Below are 12,009 nucleotides of genomic sequence, written 5' to 3' on the forward strand. Positions count from 1 at the left end.
TTCTGAGTTGGGAGCTTCTCACTTTTGTCCAGCTCCTGACTGATTTTTCTGTGGGTCAGTGGCCTCGACTCAAAAAAGGTTCCCCACCCTTCTACAACTTGAGTTAAAGTTGTTGAGGTGGATCTGTAATAGACTCTCATCCTCTGCATATCGGGTGCAGCATTGATCTGTAAAACGCCTGTTGTGCAGAGATGGAGGAAGTTTCTCGACGCAAATTCTTATCCCAACTGTCAGGCCAACTTTCACCTCCTTGTAACCTCTCTCTCTGCTGGCAGTGCTGCGACTCAGTAGTGGGTATTTCAATGTACTTGAGCCAACAGCAGCTGGCACAGTAATAAACAAGACCATAGCCTGTTTCTTTTAAATCTGTATCCTCAATTGCAGCAGGATTTTCTTTGTTGGCAGGAACTTTGCAACAGAGCCTTTGCAGTTGAGTACAGGACTGGCTCAGCTGTGCTCAGTTTTTCTCATTTTACATGGATAAAATATTAAAGTAAGTGCTTATAAAAGATTTCTCCTTGGTCAACAGCGCAAATTTGATTTTCCATAGTAAATGTATTGCCTGTGTATTCTGAATTGTAATAGTGTCATTCTGGAGCAGTTGAGGGAGTGGATCTCAGGTCGTTTTTGATGCCATCTCTGTACAAATGTACTCATGATCTTAGGACAGTGGTTGTGTTTGGGATTTTCTCCCTGCAGCAGTTAGTGGTTTTGAAGAGCTTCTTTAATGCAGTTGTTAAGTATGAAAAATCCTGTAAAGTCATGGAACATCCTTCCGGTAGCAGCTCTGATACGTACTTGGGTTCATCACCTTGCCAGAGGGTTCGATTGGTGTGTGGTGATCTGTAGAATTTCAGCTGAATGTGATCTTGTTATTTTACAGGCAAAACCCTGATCTCCACCTGCAGTTACAGCAGAGACCCCCTCACCATCACAGCCCTACATCCTCCTTAACCTCCTTGGGATCTTTGACCTTACTACAGTCTCCACCACCATCCAGACTGTCTCCTTCCCAGCATCAGCAACCCCTGACTCCAAATCAGGGAGACCCGTGCTATCTACCGCGCACTCAGCAGCTGTTCCTACCTAACCAGGTCCATCAGGGAGACTTCTACCGACTATGCCAGCCCAGTCTCAGCCAGCAGCAGCAGCAAGGAGATTCCTACACGTTAATGCCAAGAGCTCAGCAGATACCTTCTCCTTATCAGCAGATGCAAGTAGATCCTTTTGCCATTGTTTCCAGAGCCCAGCAGATGGTGGAGATCCTGTCGGAGGAGAATCGATCCTTACGGCAGGAGTTGGATGGGTGCTACGAGAAAGTGGCCAGGTTACAGAAGGTGGGTGTAGAATGGAACTGCCCTTCTCCTTTGTATAATGTTCTCTGTAATTAAAATGACGACAAAACCAATGTGAGCTGGATGGTGCAGGGGGCTGGTAATCTGATCTGGAGCTTTTCAGAGCCAGACCCAGTTTGGAACCTGCCCAGGTTGGTAGTGCCTGTTCTTTGGCATCTGCTGGCATTCTGTTTATCTAGGTGTGCTGAGTTGGTGGCCTCACTTCTGCACTTGGTAGATGATTGTACCTATTCCAGTTGCCAGTAACAGTGCCAGCCTCAGAGAGGTGAATTCTTAGATTGGTTAGCTCTGTTCCTTAAAGCCAGTGCTAATAATAAGGCTGCCGCTGGTGTGATCTTCCTATTAGATTTGGAGAAAGCTTAGATAGTATGGGGGTGGATTCCCTAGACATAGTTGCGATGACATAGGAGGGATGTGAACGGGTTATGTTTAGCGGGTAATGGTTAACTGGTACTTGGGAGCAGCTCTCTGCCTGGTGGGGCTGGAGCAGCCCCCCCACCTGCTCCCCTGTAATTGGTTAACCGTAATGTTTAACACTATGTTTAACTGGTTAACCAACTAAGTGGGATTTTATCTCTATTACACAGCCAAGAGACTATGTGGGCCCTGGGGACTGGACTACCTTTTTGCCCTAGAAATAGTCCTCCAAAACTGACTGACTGGGCATTGAGGGAGAAGTTTGCATAGCTGCTGCCCATCAGTGTTTCCTCTAAGCTGTGGGGCAGCACAGCTTCACAGGTGATTAATCAGTCCTGCCCAGTTAGAGGTTCAGGGCTCCAGTTCAGAGGGAACAGCCCGTGCTGTGTGTATCCCATTCTTTGGGTGTGATGAAGTGGGGATTGTATTCACTCAGTTTGCTTTGTTATGTTGCATGTGATTTCTACTGTCCTGTGGTAACCCTGTGTGTGCCTCAGTTTCCCTGGGCACAGCATCACAATCTAGATGGGGATGGGAATTCCAAGTGTGACTCACTGAAGGAGGATGCCCAGGCCTGCAAGTTCACAATGACCCAGGCTCATGGTAACCTGAGCCCAAGAAGGGAATGTGACCTGGTGACACCTTTTGCCGGGGAAGCTGGACAAAGGCTGGAGATGGGGTGGCTGCAGACAGATGAGTGGCTGAGAGTATAAGTGAGTCTCGCTGGCTTGGGGTGCAGAGATGGGGAGCAGGACCATTGGCTCCAAGCTCCCCTCACCCCCAGATGGATTGTACTGACTGTTACTGGTTCCGGAGCTAACAAGTCTGCTCTGTGCTGTATCCCTGTTGATTAATAAACCTTCTGTTCCATCTGCTGGCAGAGCCGTCTGGCTGCAGATGGGGGTGCAGGACACGGTGTCTCCCCACACCTCGGTGACAGTGGATAAATAAAGAAGTTTGGACCTACAGGGCTGTAAAGCCATCACTTCTCTCTGGCACTGTAAATTCACTTAAATCCTAACACAACACCAGTCATGTGTTATTCTAGGAGTCCCACTATTGCTTTCCTTATACAGCAGGGATTGTCAAAGTAAGAGAGACAGCCTTCGCAATCACACTGGCATGTATGTTTTTATAATTCTTAAAATAATTGTCAGTAGCGTGTGTGGAGTTGTGCTCCTCTGATAGACAGCAATTTAGAACCAGCAGCTGGTCAGCTTTCTCTTTACTCTGCAGCTGTAGAGAAAAGGTGAGCACTGGATGCAGTTCAGGACTCTGCAAACCTCTTTTGGGGCCTTGAACTACACTTGGACCCCTGAACAGCTTGCAAGTGCCTGGCTGTTCAACTTTAAGTGGGTTGTTCTTGTTCCTTTACCATGTCTGAATTCCTGTGTTTACTATTTCTTCCCACTTCTTCTAATTCCTAACATGACTTCTGCCCAGGTTCGTTTGTTTTTTAGGGAGGTTCCAGTGAGGGAAGTATTTTAGTGAAGTGTTTGACAGCTTCCTGATAACAAGAGATAAAGGAATTCTCTTTCCTCCCCGCCTCCTCCCACTAATCAGCTTCTTGCTGACGGAGAGCTGGTGAGGTTTGCAGTTTGGTGGCTGTTAATACCAAAGTGACATGAGATCCTGCTGGTTTTGGAGAAAGTCAGTGGGCATCTATCTCTGGTGAGCAGTTCCCTGCTTAGACATCAAACTAAGAGATAGTACGGCAAGATGGGTTGGGCAAAAGCTATATTTTACTGTTTCAACAACTATGGCAATACTGTAAATTGAAGTTAAATGACCGACTGATCAAATAGTCTGATCAAATAGTTGTGTCTCTTAGTGGGTAGGATACTAGACTGGGATTCAGGACCCAGGCTATGTTCTCTGCACTGTCACTGTCTTGCTGTGGTACCTTGGACAAGTTGCATCACTGCTCTGGGCCTCCATTTCCCTAGCAGTCAAATGGGTGTAGTGATACCAACCTTCATTGTAAAGCTCTTGGAGAGCAACTGATAGAAGCATTATCTATGAGTTGGGTATTGTAACAGGTTTAACCTCTCTGGTCCGGCAATATTGGTGGTCCGGCTTGATTTTAGTTTACCAGATGGCCTCTTTTCCTGGGTGTGGCCAAGTTTCCCATAGTCCTATAAAGTTTGTTTACAGCCACCAGTCCTGGCTCTCAGTGTTCTGGGCTGTTACTTAGCCCTAAATGAATTTTAAGAGCCCAATAAGCAGTGGAAGTGTTGTTAGTGCTGCTAGACAATATTGACCTCCCATGGTTCAGCACCAGTCAAGTCCTGAGGGTGCCGGACTAGAGAGGTTCAACCTATATTTATTAATTAGATAGAAGTTTAGTAAGTAGTACAAACAAAATAGGAGGGTTTAGTACCCACTATGGATTATCGTTCTGTAAATAAATACAAATCTGCAACGCACATCAGAAATTTACATTTTGATATTAATATTTATAAATATAATTTTATATATCTGCTTTGTATGTTCTCAGGTTTTTTTTTTTAATCTGTTTATCAAAGACCTTCTATGAAATTGCTTTTTGACCCAGCTCATGGTGATTTCACCTGGTAGTTATGCCCCTGCTTTTAGGCCCCAGCATCAGCATCTGCAAAAAGGCCTTTCTGTAACTGTAAAAAAGGCCCTTTCCAGTAACTGTTTCCAGTAATGAAGAGCAAGGGCCTGAGAGACAGGACTCCAGCACTTTATGTCTAGCTGTGCTTCAGACTCCCTTTGTGACCTATGATACATCACAGCCTCTTTGTGTTGCAGTTTTACCCACCCGTACCATGGCAGTAATCATGTTTTCCCTCCCACAAGGCTTAAATCTTTGTTCAATAAACCACTTTGAGAACCTCAGAAGAAAAATGCTGCCTAAGTGCCAGGTATTGTTAATGCTAAAGGAAATGGATTTATTAATTTGTTTTGCAGCTGGAAACAGAAATACAGCAAGTTTCAGAAGCCTATAAAAACCTGGAGAAGTCCTCCTCTAAGCGGGATGCCCTGGAAAAGGCTATGAGAAACAAGCTGGAAGGAGAAATTCGTAGGCTTCATGATTTCAATAGGGATTTGAGAGGTAAATCATTAAAAATTTCAATTTAAATTTTTTTGTATACTTGTCTGGTGAGTGTGTTCCTTTGTGAGTCACTTGTTATGGCTGATACACTTACAGAACATGACATGATATTCCAGGTATTCTCAACTGTCTAATGTTGTCAGCAGAGAGCTGGGAGTGTAGAAAGGTAAGGTTCAGTTGATTAGTGCAATATCTAACTTCCAGCCTGTTAATCATTAAGGAAACAGAAAGATAGCAACAAGCCAAAACTGTATCCCAGGGTATAATCCTGGACCTATTTCTCACGTTGTATTCTAAAAACATTGTGTACAAGCGCCAATGTGAAACTATGAATGCTGACATCCATGTCCTGTCCTTTGGGCCCTTTGCACTAACACACACAGGGCTAACTGCCTGCTCTTCCTGAAGGCTTTCAATATTCCTTATCAATCCAGACAGCTCTTCCTTCAGACTCCCCTTTCCCTTCCAGGGCAAGACGCTGCCTGTATTTCTTCAGTAATGTCTGGCTCCTGTAAGAAGTTACAGCAGTACTGTGGCTGGGAATCGGGAGTGTCAGTGAATGGTGTGCAAGCCTAGATTGGCCATGGTTAAGCTTTTAATTTTCAAAGGGAGAAAGTGGCTTGTGGTTTAAAGAAAAATAATAATTGCAGAATAATTTAAGCTGGTTGTTCAGCCTTTTCTATAAATGTCTCCTGGTTCCCCTGCATGTTATCTACTGTCGCTGCCCTCGTGGTCTCTACTCATTTAAAGCCATGTGACTTGGGAGAATGGGAAATACTTTGTGTTAGTCTAAAAGTCACCACAGGGTAAGTCTACATTGTTGTCTTAAAACCCCACAGCAGCCGTTCTTGGGCATTGAATCTTGGGCTGCAACTTGGATTCCCAGGCCTCAGAACCTGAGACCCTGCCAGAGCCCAAACCTCTACACAGCTGTTTTTAGTACTCTGCATAAGCCTGAGACTCATTGGCACAGGTTGTAAAACACAGTGTAGACTTACCCATAGTGCCCAGTACTGCAGTGGAAGGTGTCATACAGAAGCTTGTAATAAAGAAATTAACCTCTTTTCCCAGCAAATCAAGCAGCATAAGCACTTAATATGAATACTCAAAGACTAATACAGACTTTTGTCTTTCAGAACACAAATGTTGATTTAGGGTTTTTCATTTTTTTGGGTAGTCAGGTAATCAGAGATCAGGCCACTAGTCCTTTTAGTTTTCCAACTTCTGCCCAGAATGCTTAGTAGAGGATTGCTAAAGAATTACATACCCTTATTGAAGTTAATTTTAAAAATTGATATCCTTTTTATAGGTTTTGTAACCATCCTATGTTATTTAAAAGCAAATTATATTCCTGGGATATAGTTCCATAGAATGGGTCAGCACTTGTGTGATTTTTTTTTTTAATTTTCCCCCTAAACTCTCACATGTGTTAGCTCTTTAGAGAGATAAGATGGGTGAGGAAATCTTTTAGTGGACCAACTTTGGTTGATGAGAGAGGCCTGAAGAAGAGCTCAGTGTAAGCTTGAAATTTGTGTCTCTCTCATAGACATAAGGTGGTTCAACTAAATATATTGTTTCACCTACCAGTCTCTTGAATATCCTGGAATCAACACAGCTGCAACACCACTGTAGTGCATACATAGATTTTTAGAGTAATTTCTATAGAATTCCATTGGCTTCATCCCCTGCTGAATTCTCTAAAATATTTCCATGAGAGTGTTGTAGCTAGAAATAGTTGAACAGCATTTGTATATGTTGTGAAAGCAACTGCCTCTTTGGTTTCTGACCCCAGCCGTTTGTTGCAAATCGTTTAGAACCAGGAGTCCTTTGCATAGAACTTGTTTTTACATATGTCCAAAATAGATGCAACTAACTTAGTGAGCTCTTAGAGCATTTCTGAAAGGTTTTTATTTTTTTGTTTCCCTTCTTAAAAAAACAAACAAACCCTGCAGAGCGGATGGAGACGGCCAACAAGCAGCTCGCTGAAAAGGAATTTGAGGGATCTGAGGACAATCGGAAAACCATCTCTCAGCTCTTTGCACAAAGTGAGTCAGACGTTCATTGTGGTCTAGGAAGAATGTGTCACTCAGGCGGTTTTGTGTACTCCGTATCACCCTGTCTTGTTATGTGCTCTGAGATTATTGTGATGTAGGCACATTAGATAGTCTTTAAAACTACCAGTGAATAAAGACATTAAATTCAGGGCTTTACTTCTGTCAGAACATAAAAAATTCTTCTGCTAACCTATATGAAGTGGTGAGGTATCCGGGATGCTGGAAAGAACACTAAGCAGTCTACTTAACACTGGGTAATGAAGATCTTTAACATCAAAGTGCTTCCATGCATAGGATGTAGCTCTGGACCCCTTTTATGTCCCAAAGATATGCTTGGGCCTGATCCCTCATATGGCCACGGTCTTGGAAGGGGGCCAGAGCAGATGAAGAGGAGCTAAGTTGGGATCCATGGGGTAGGGATGTTAAATATAGTGTAATTGAATAGTCAGTCATGTGACCACATGACATCTTAGCAGTTACATGACTATTTGAATAGTCCCCGGGGGTGGGGCTGGCAGCTAGTATGCTCCTGGTCCTGCTCCCGAGGAGCCCACTGACACCCTGCGCTGCTGTCTCTGATACAGAGGTAGCAGAGTGGGGCGACAGCAGCTCCTGACTGTGGGCAGCTCGGACCCCCTGGACAGGGACTGCTGCCACGGACCAGCCTCTGTCTGCGGTGGGCCCAGGCTTGCTGGAGCAGCCTCTGTCCGTGGGGAGCTGGGACCCCCTACAGACAGGAGCTGCTGCCGCAGACAAAGGCTGCTTTATGGCTACCTTCTCTGCGACTCTGCGCTGCTGTAGAGGCAGTAACATGGGGGAGGGGGAGAACTGTTTTTTAAGCTGCTCCCCCCAGCACTGGCTCCTGCTTGCCCCCCCCTTGCTGCCTCTGTGGGAGGCAGCAAGCCTGGGGGAGGTGGCACATGCGGGGAGCCTGCTTGAAAGCTGGCGTCCCGTACGTTTTGGCTCCAGCTTGCTCTGCCCACCCTCCGCGGGGGGGCAGGCAGATCTGATGCTTATGGGGAGCCTGCTTATGGGGATCTGGTGCTTATGGGGGAGCCTCCTCATGGGCACTGGCTCCTGCTCCTCTCCCCCTTGCCAGACGGGGTGTGCACACACATGTAGTAGACAAGATTAACCAATAAGCCCAGGCTTATCGGTTAATCGTGTAGTTAACTACACGTTGAGATCCCTCCCATGAGGTGGATCCCCCAGCTATTCCCTCGACAGTCGCTCATTGGCAGAGTCAGTTTAATGAAGATGCTGGCAGGGAGAATTTTCAGTCTGAAACAGTAAAAAGGAGGAACTCCAGTATTCTGCTGGGCTGGGCAGAGATACCCAAGGGTCATGACTTATTATCCACAGCCGTGGATCCATCACAGGGCAAACCAAAATTGTAGGTGTGAAATTTTGCCTTTCCTCCATCCTGAAATATCTTGAGGCTAAGGGCAGTGAGTCAACTTCCCTCCTAATTCCATGGTGCACTCCACCCTTCTGACACTGCTTGCAGCTCTTCAATTGTGTTATATAATGTGTGTTAAAAAAGGGGAGAGCATTGCAAAATAGAGAGAATTTGCTGTGGTGGAGTACATTCTGCTGCTCCTGCTTTGTGGTGTTGAAATCCCTCCCTTGTGCTGTCCTCAGTCTACCTCCATTGAGTTAGCAATTTGGGCCTTTGAAGTCACTGTTTAGCTTTCCATGTAAAGCCCTGAAAGTGGTAATAGGAAGTCTGCTTAGTTGTGAGATTAGTTTGTTTCTTTAAACTGGATTAATAGATGTTGAGATAAGGGGACAAGAGGGGGGAAATGCTGTGTTTTTATTGCTTGATAACTAGAGGTAGCCCACAGCTCATGTGAGATCTCAGTTTGCATATATGCTACAGGCTGAAACTTGTTCTCACTGAAGTCATTAGCAAAACTACTGTTCACTTTGGCTACGTCTACACTGCAGCACTATGTTGGGATACCAGAGGTATTCCGAAAGAGCTATCCCGTGTCTTAACAGCAAGCCCGTTATTTCAAAATATAACAGGCTTACTATTCCAACGTTGCTATAAACCTCATTCCTCAAGGAGTAAGGGACATTTGGAAATAGCGGGTTATTTTGAAATTTAGCGCTGTGTAGACAGTGCCAAATTACGAAATAAGCTATTTCAAAATTGACTCGAAATAAGCTACGCCATTTGTGCAGGTCAAATTGCATAGTTTATGTTGAGCTATGGGTGCAGTGTAGACGCACCCTTTAGGAGCAGAATCAGGCCCTGCATGAGTGAATCTGTAGGTTACAGTCCTCCAGGCTGTGATTTAAACCTGTCGTACCAGCTGATGGTATCCTTACTCTATAGGAAAGAATCCCCTAGGGAAGGGCAGATAGTTTGTTGCTGCCTGTTGTCCTGTGGTGTTTCTGTCAGCAGAAACCAGTTCAAGGTTGTAGTCAGGGCTACATAACAGTTCCTACTTCAGAGGCTGCCCTGGGAATGTGCTGCATTGGCACATTTCTTCTTGGATGCTCTGACCATGCTCCCGCCCTGCCACAGCAACCATTTTTAGGCTGCTCTGATCCCCTCATAGAAGAGAATTTGTAGCTGCTGTATGCTGCCAGGACTCCACACTTGGCTCTTCTCTGATGGAAGAATGGGAACTGCTCTGAGCCTGTAGATATATTTATACGTCGGTGTACGCCACGCACTGTCTGTATTAACAGCTAAGGTCTGGCATTTGTTCTTCAAAGACTTCCATTGCTTGTCCTCATTCCATTCCATGGGATATTAGTTTTTGGAATGCATTTTCTCTGGTGTCATCAGAGCTGAATGTAGATTGCTGCAGGGGTGCATTCTGTGGCTGTTCTCTGAAGCTGAATTAATGTTACCAGTGCAAGTGATTGGCTTCTGCTGAGGACTGTAGTGACTCCGCAGAAAGCATGCCAACTCAGCACTCTTGTTCTGCTTTGCTTTATGCACTTGCATTATATTTTTCTGGTCCTGCATACTTCTGTGAATTAATGTGCAATGTAACTGCACAGATTCTAAGGCCGTGGTCTCCATGAGTTCTGAAGCAGTAGCCACTAAAGCGGACTAGCCACATTATTCTGAAAACGCTATAGTGAACTAGCCACATTATTCAAGCCAACTAGCTACACTCAATTGGCCAAACAGCAACGTGTGGCTAGTGTGTTGGACACCACGGTTCTATGGCATTCGCGAAGTTCGTCTTTTGACGGATGGCAGCCTACCTGGAACAGTCAAAGGACTGGAATATGCTCCATGTTCAATCTTCTCTTGACTTGGTAATTTTCATCATAGGATGACAACGTGTGCGTTTACTGCTGGCATTTGTGGGTGTGTATGTATGTGGACCAGCTGGGACACTAGTAGCATGGCTTGGATTCTCCCAGTATGAATTAGACCTGATGAGTGTAGAGTTGACTGCAAAGAGAAATACTGTCAGGACTGAAATCAACCCTTTAGAAGACGGAGGAAGCAAACATGTAAAACAGTACCAATAGCTCAAGTAAACTTGTTTCTGAAAAAGATTTAAACTTATTTGCCTGAAGTCCAGACTTGCAATCTGTGTGCCTGTGCCTCCTTGCTAGCAGTGTGATCTCAGCCAACTAATCCCTGCATCAAGAAATGAGAAGCCAGCAAGGAGCAATGTTAAATATGAAATCCAAATAACTGAATAGATTTGAGGGCCAGAAAGAACCGTTATGATCTTTTAGTCTGATCTTCTGTACAACACATGCTTTAGATTAGAACCTCATCCAGTAATTCCTGCATCAAGTATTAGTTCTTCATCCAGTGTAAACAACAGGAAAGTGTATGCATTGGTGGCAGATGATGCCTGAGAGGGTGAGTTCCTTATGTAACCAAAGCTCAGGTACAGCTGTGACAGTGCAGGCCAGCATGCCTTGGTCCTGACCTGGAGTGTCACTTTTAAGGGCAGATGAGCTTTTTTGTTGTTCATTCATTTCCTGGCCCCTTTGAAAATGCCTGCAGAGGGAGCCAATTGGGGTGGTGCTTCAGTAAGGAAGGCACTTGCCCACCAGGAACTCACTGAGGTCAGTGAGCTGTATTTATTTATATGTCCGTGTTTGTGAATTAATTTAAAAATGTGCTCATCTCTGAATAGGGAGTCCCGAAAGCAAATATTACATCATGGCCCTAAATCAGACAGTTCCCCCCCCCCCCCCATCCCTCAGCTCCTGGGCAGTGATGTTACTATGTTAGCTTGTTTTCTGATTTTAAACCAGTGATTTTAAACCAGTGAGTTTGAGATGAAAGGTGCTGCATCCTCTTAGCCATCTATCTAATCAGGGTATGATAAATAACCTAATTGAACATATTTTTCCAAGCAATTCATTTTTCTATCCCTCTGTATTTAGACTAGATAGAGATCTGCCCTTTACTCTCTTTCGAAACCAAGCAGCTGTTGAAAAGATCCCCTCCTCCTTAATCACTGGTAGAATTTAGGAGAGACTCCTAGAAGTCTGTGAGGGAAAGCTCCGTCCATTTTATATTTCCCACTTTATTTCTGTAGATAAAGAAACGCAGAGGGAGAAGGAGAAACTGGAGATAGAACTAGCTGCTGCACGCTCCACCAATGAGGATCAACGAAGGCACATTGAGATTCGTGATCAGGCCTTAAACAATGCTCAGGCCAAAGTGGTGAAACTGGAGGAAGAGGTAAGGTCACTCGTAGAGAGAAATTGGGGTAGCTCAAGGTCCATGTTAACTATTTGCCTTTCACAAACTGGGTAGGAAATCGGCTATCTTTAAGGCTGTTTGTATCAGTTCAGCTCGTGTGGGTGCAAAACCATCACTGACATAAAACAAGCCTGTATTTCCTTTAAGGACTTTCATCCTTTGAGCAGTGACATTTCATTTTCCTCTTGTTTTAATTGGTGATAAAGGTGGGCTTGACCTGAAATCCCAAATCCAAACACCCCTAGAATTTTGCGGGAGCTCATGTCAGGATGGACTTTTAACTAAGCACAAATTAAGTCCTCTCTCTTTGTTGTCAAGAGTTCCACTAACTCTGTGGTGGTGGTATGGCAGAGAGCTCCAATGACCATTCTATATTCCTTATTCATATCAGTGTTCCGTACTGTT

The 12,009-nt window shown here is 44.7% G+C and overlaps 1 protein-coding gene across 4 annotated transcripts in view; it reads left to right on the forward strand.

The window, feature by feature from the left end:
- Window positions 1-12,009, forward strand: part of AMOT (angiomotin) — a 99,671-nt gene that overhangs the window by 54,889 nt on the left and 32,773 nt on the right. For all 4 annotated transcript variants that reach the window (XM_075940903.1, XM_075940902.1, XM_075940901.1 and 1 more), the window contains 4 exons: window positions 884-1,337; window positions 4,707-4,851; window positions 6,804-6,896; window positions 11,438-11,583. In XM_075940903.1, the coding sequence (XP_075797018.1) occupies window positions 884-1,337; window positions 4,707-4,851; window positions 6,804-6,896; window positions 11,438-11,583 (838 nt within the window). The remainder of the gene's footprint in view (window positions 1-883; window positions 1,338-4,706; window positions 4,852-6,803; window positions 6,897-11,437; window positions 11,584-12,009) is intronic.

This window comes from Pelodiscus sinensis, chromosome 13 (assembly GCF_049634645.1).
Source record: "Pelodiscus sinensis isolate JC-2024 chromosome 13, ASM4963464v1, whole genome shotgun sequence".
Classification (NCBI taxonomy): Eukaryota; Metazoa; Chordata; order Testudines; family Trionychidae; genus Pelodiscus; species Pelodiscus sinensis.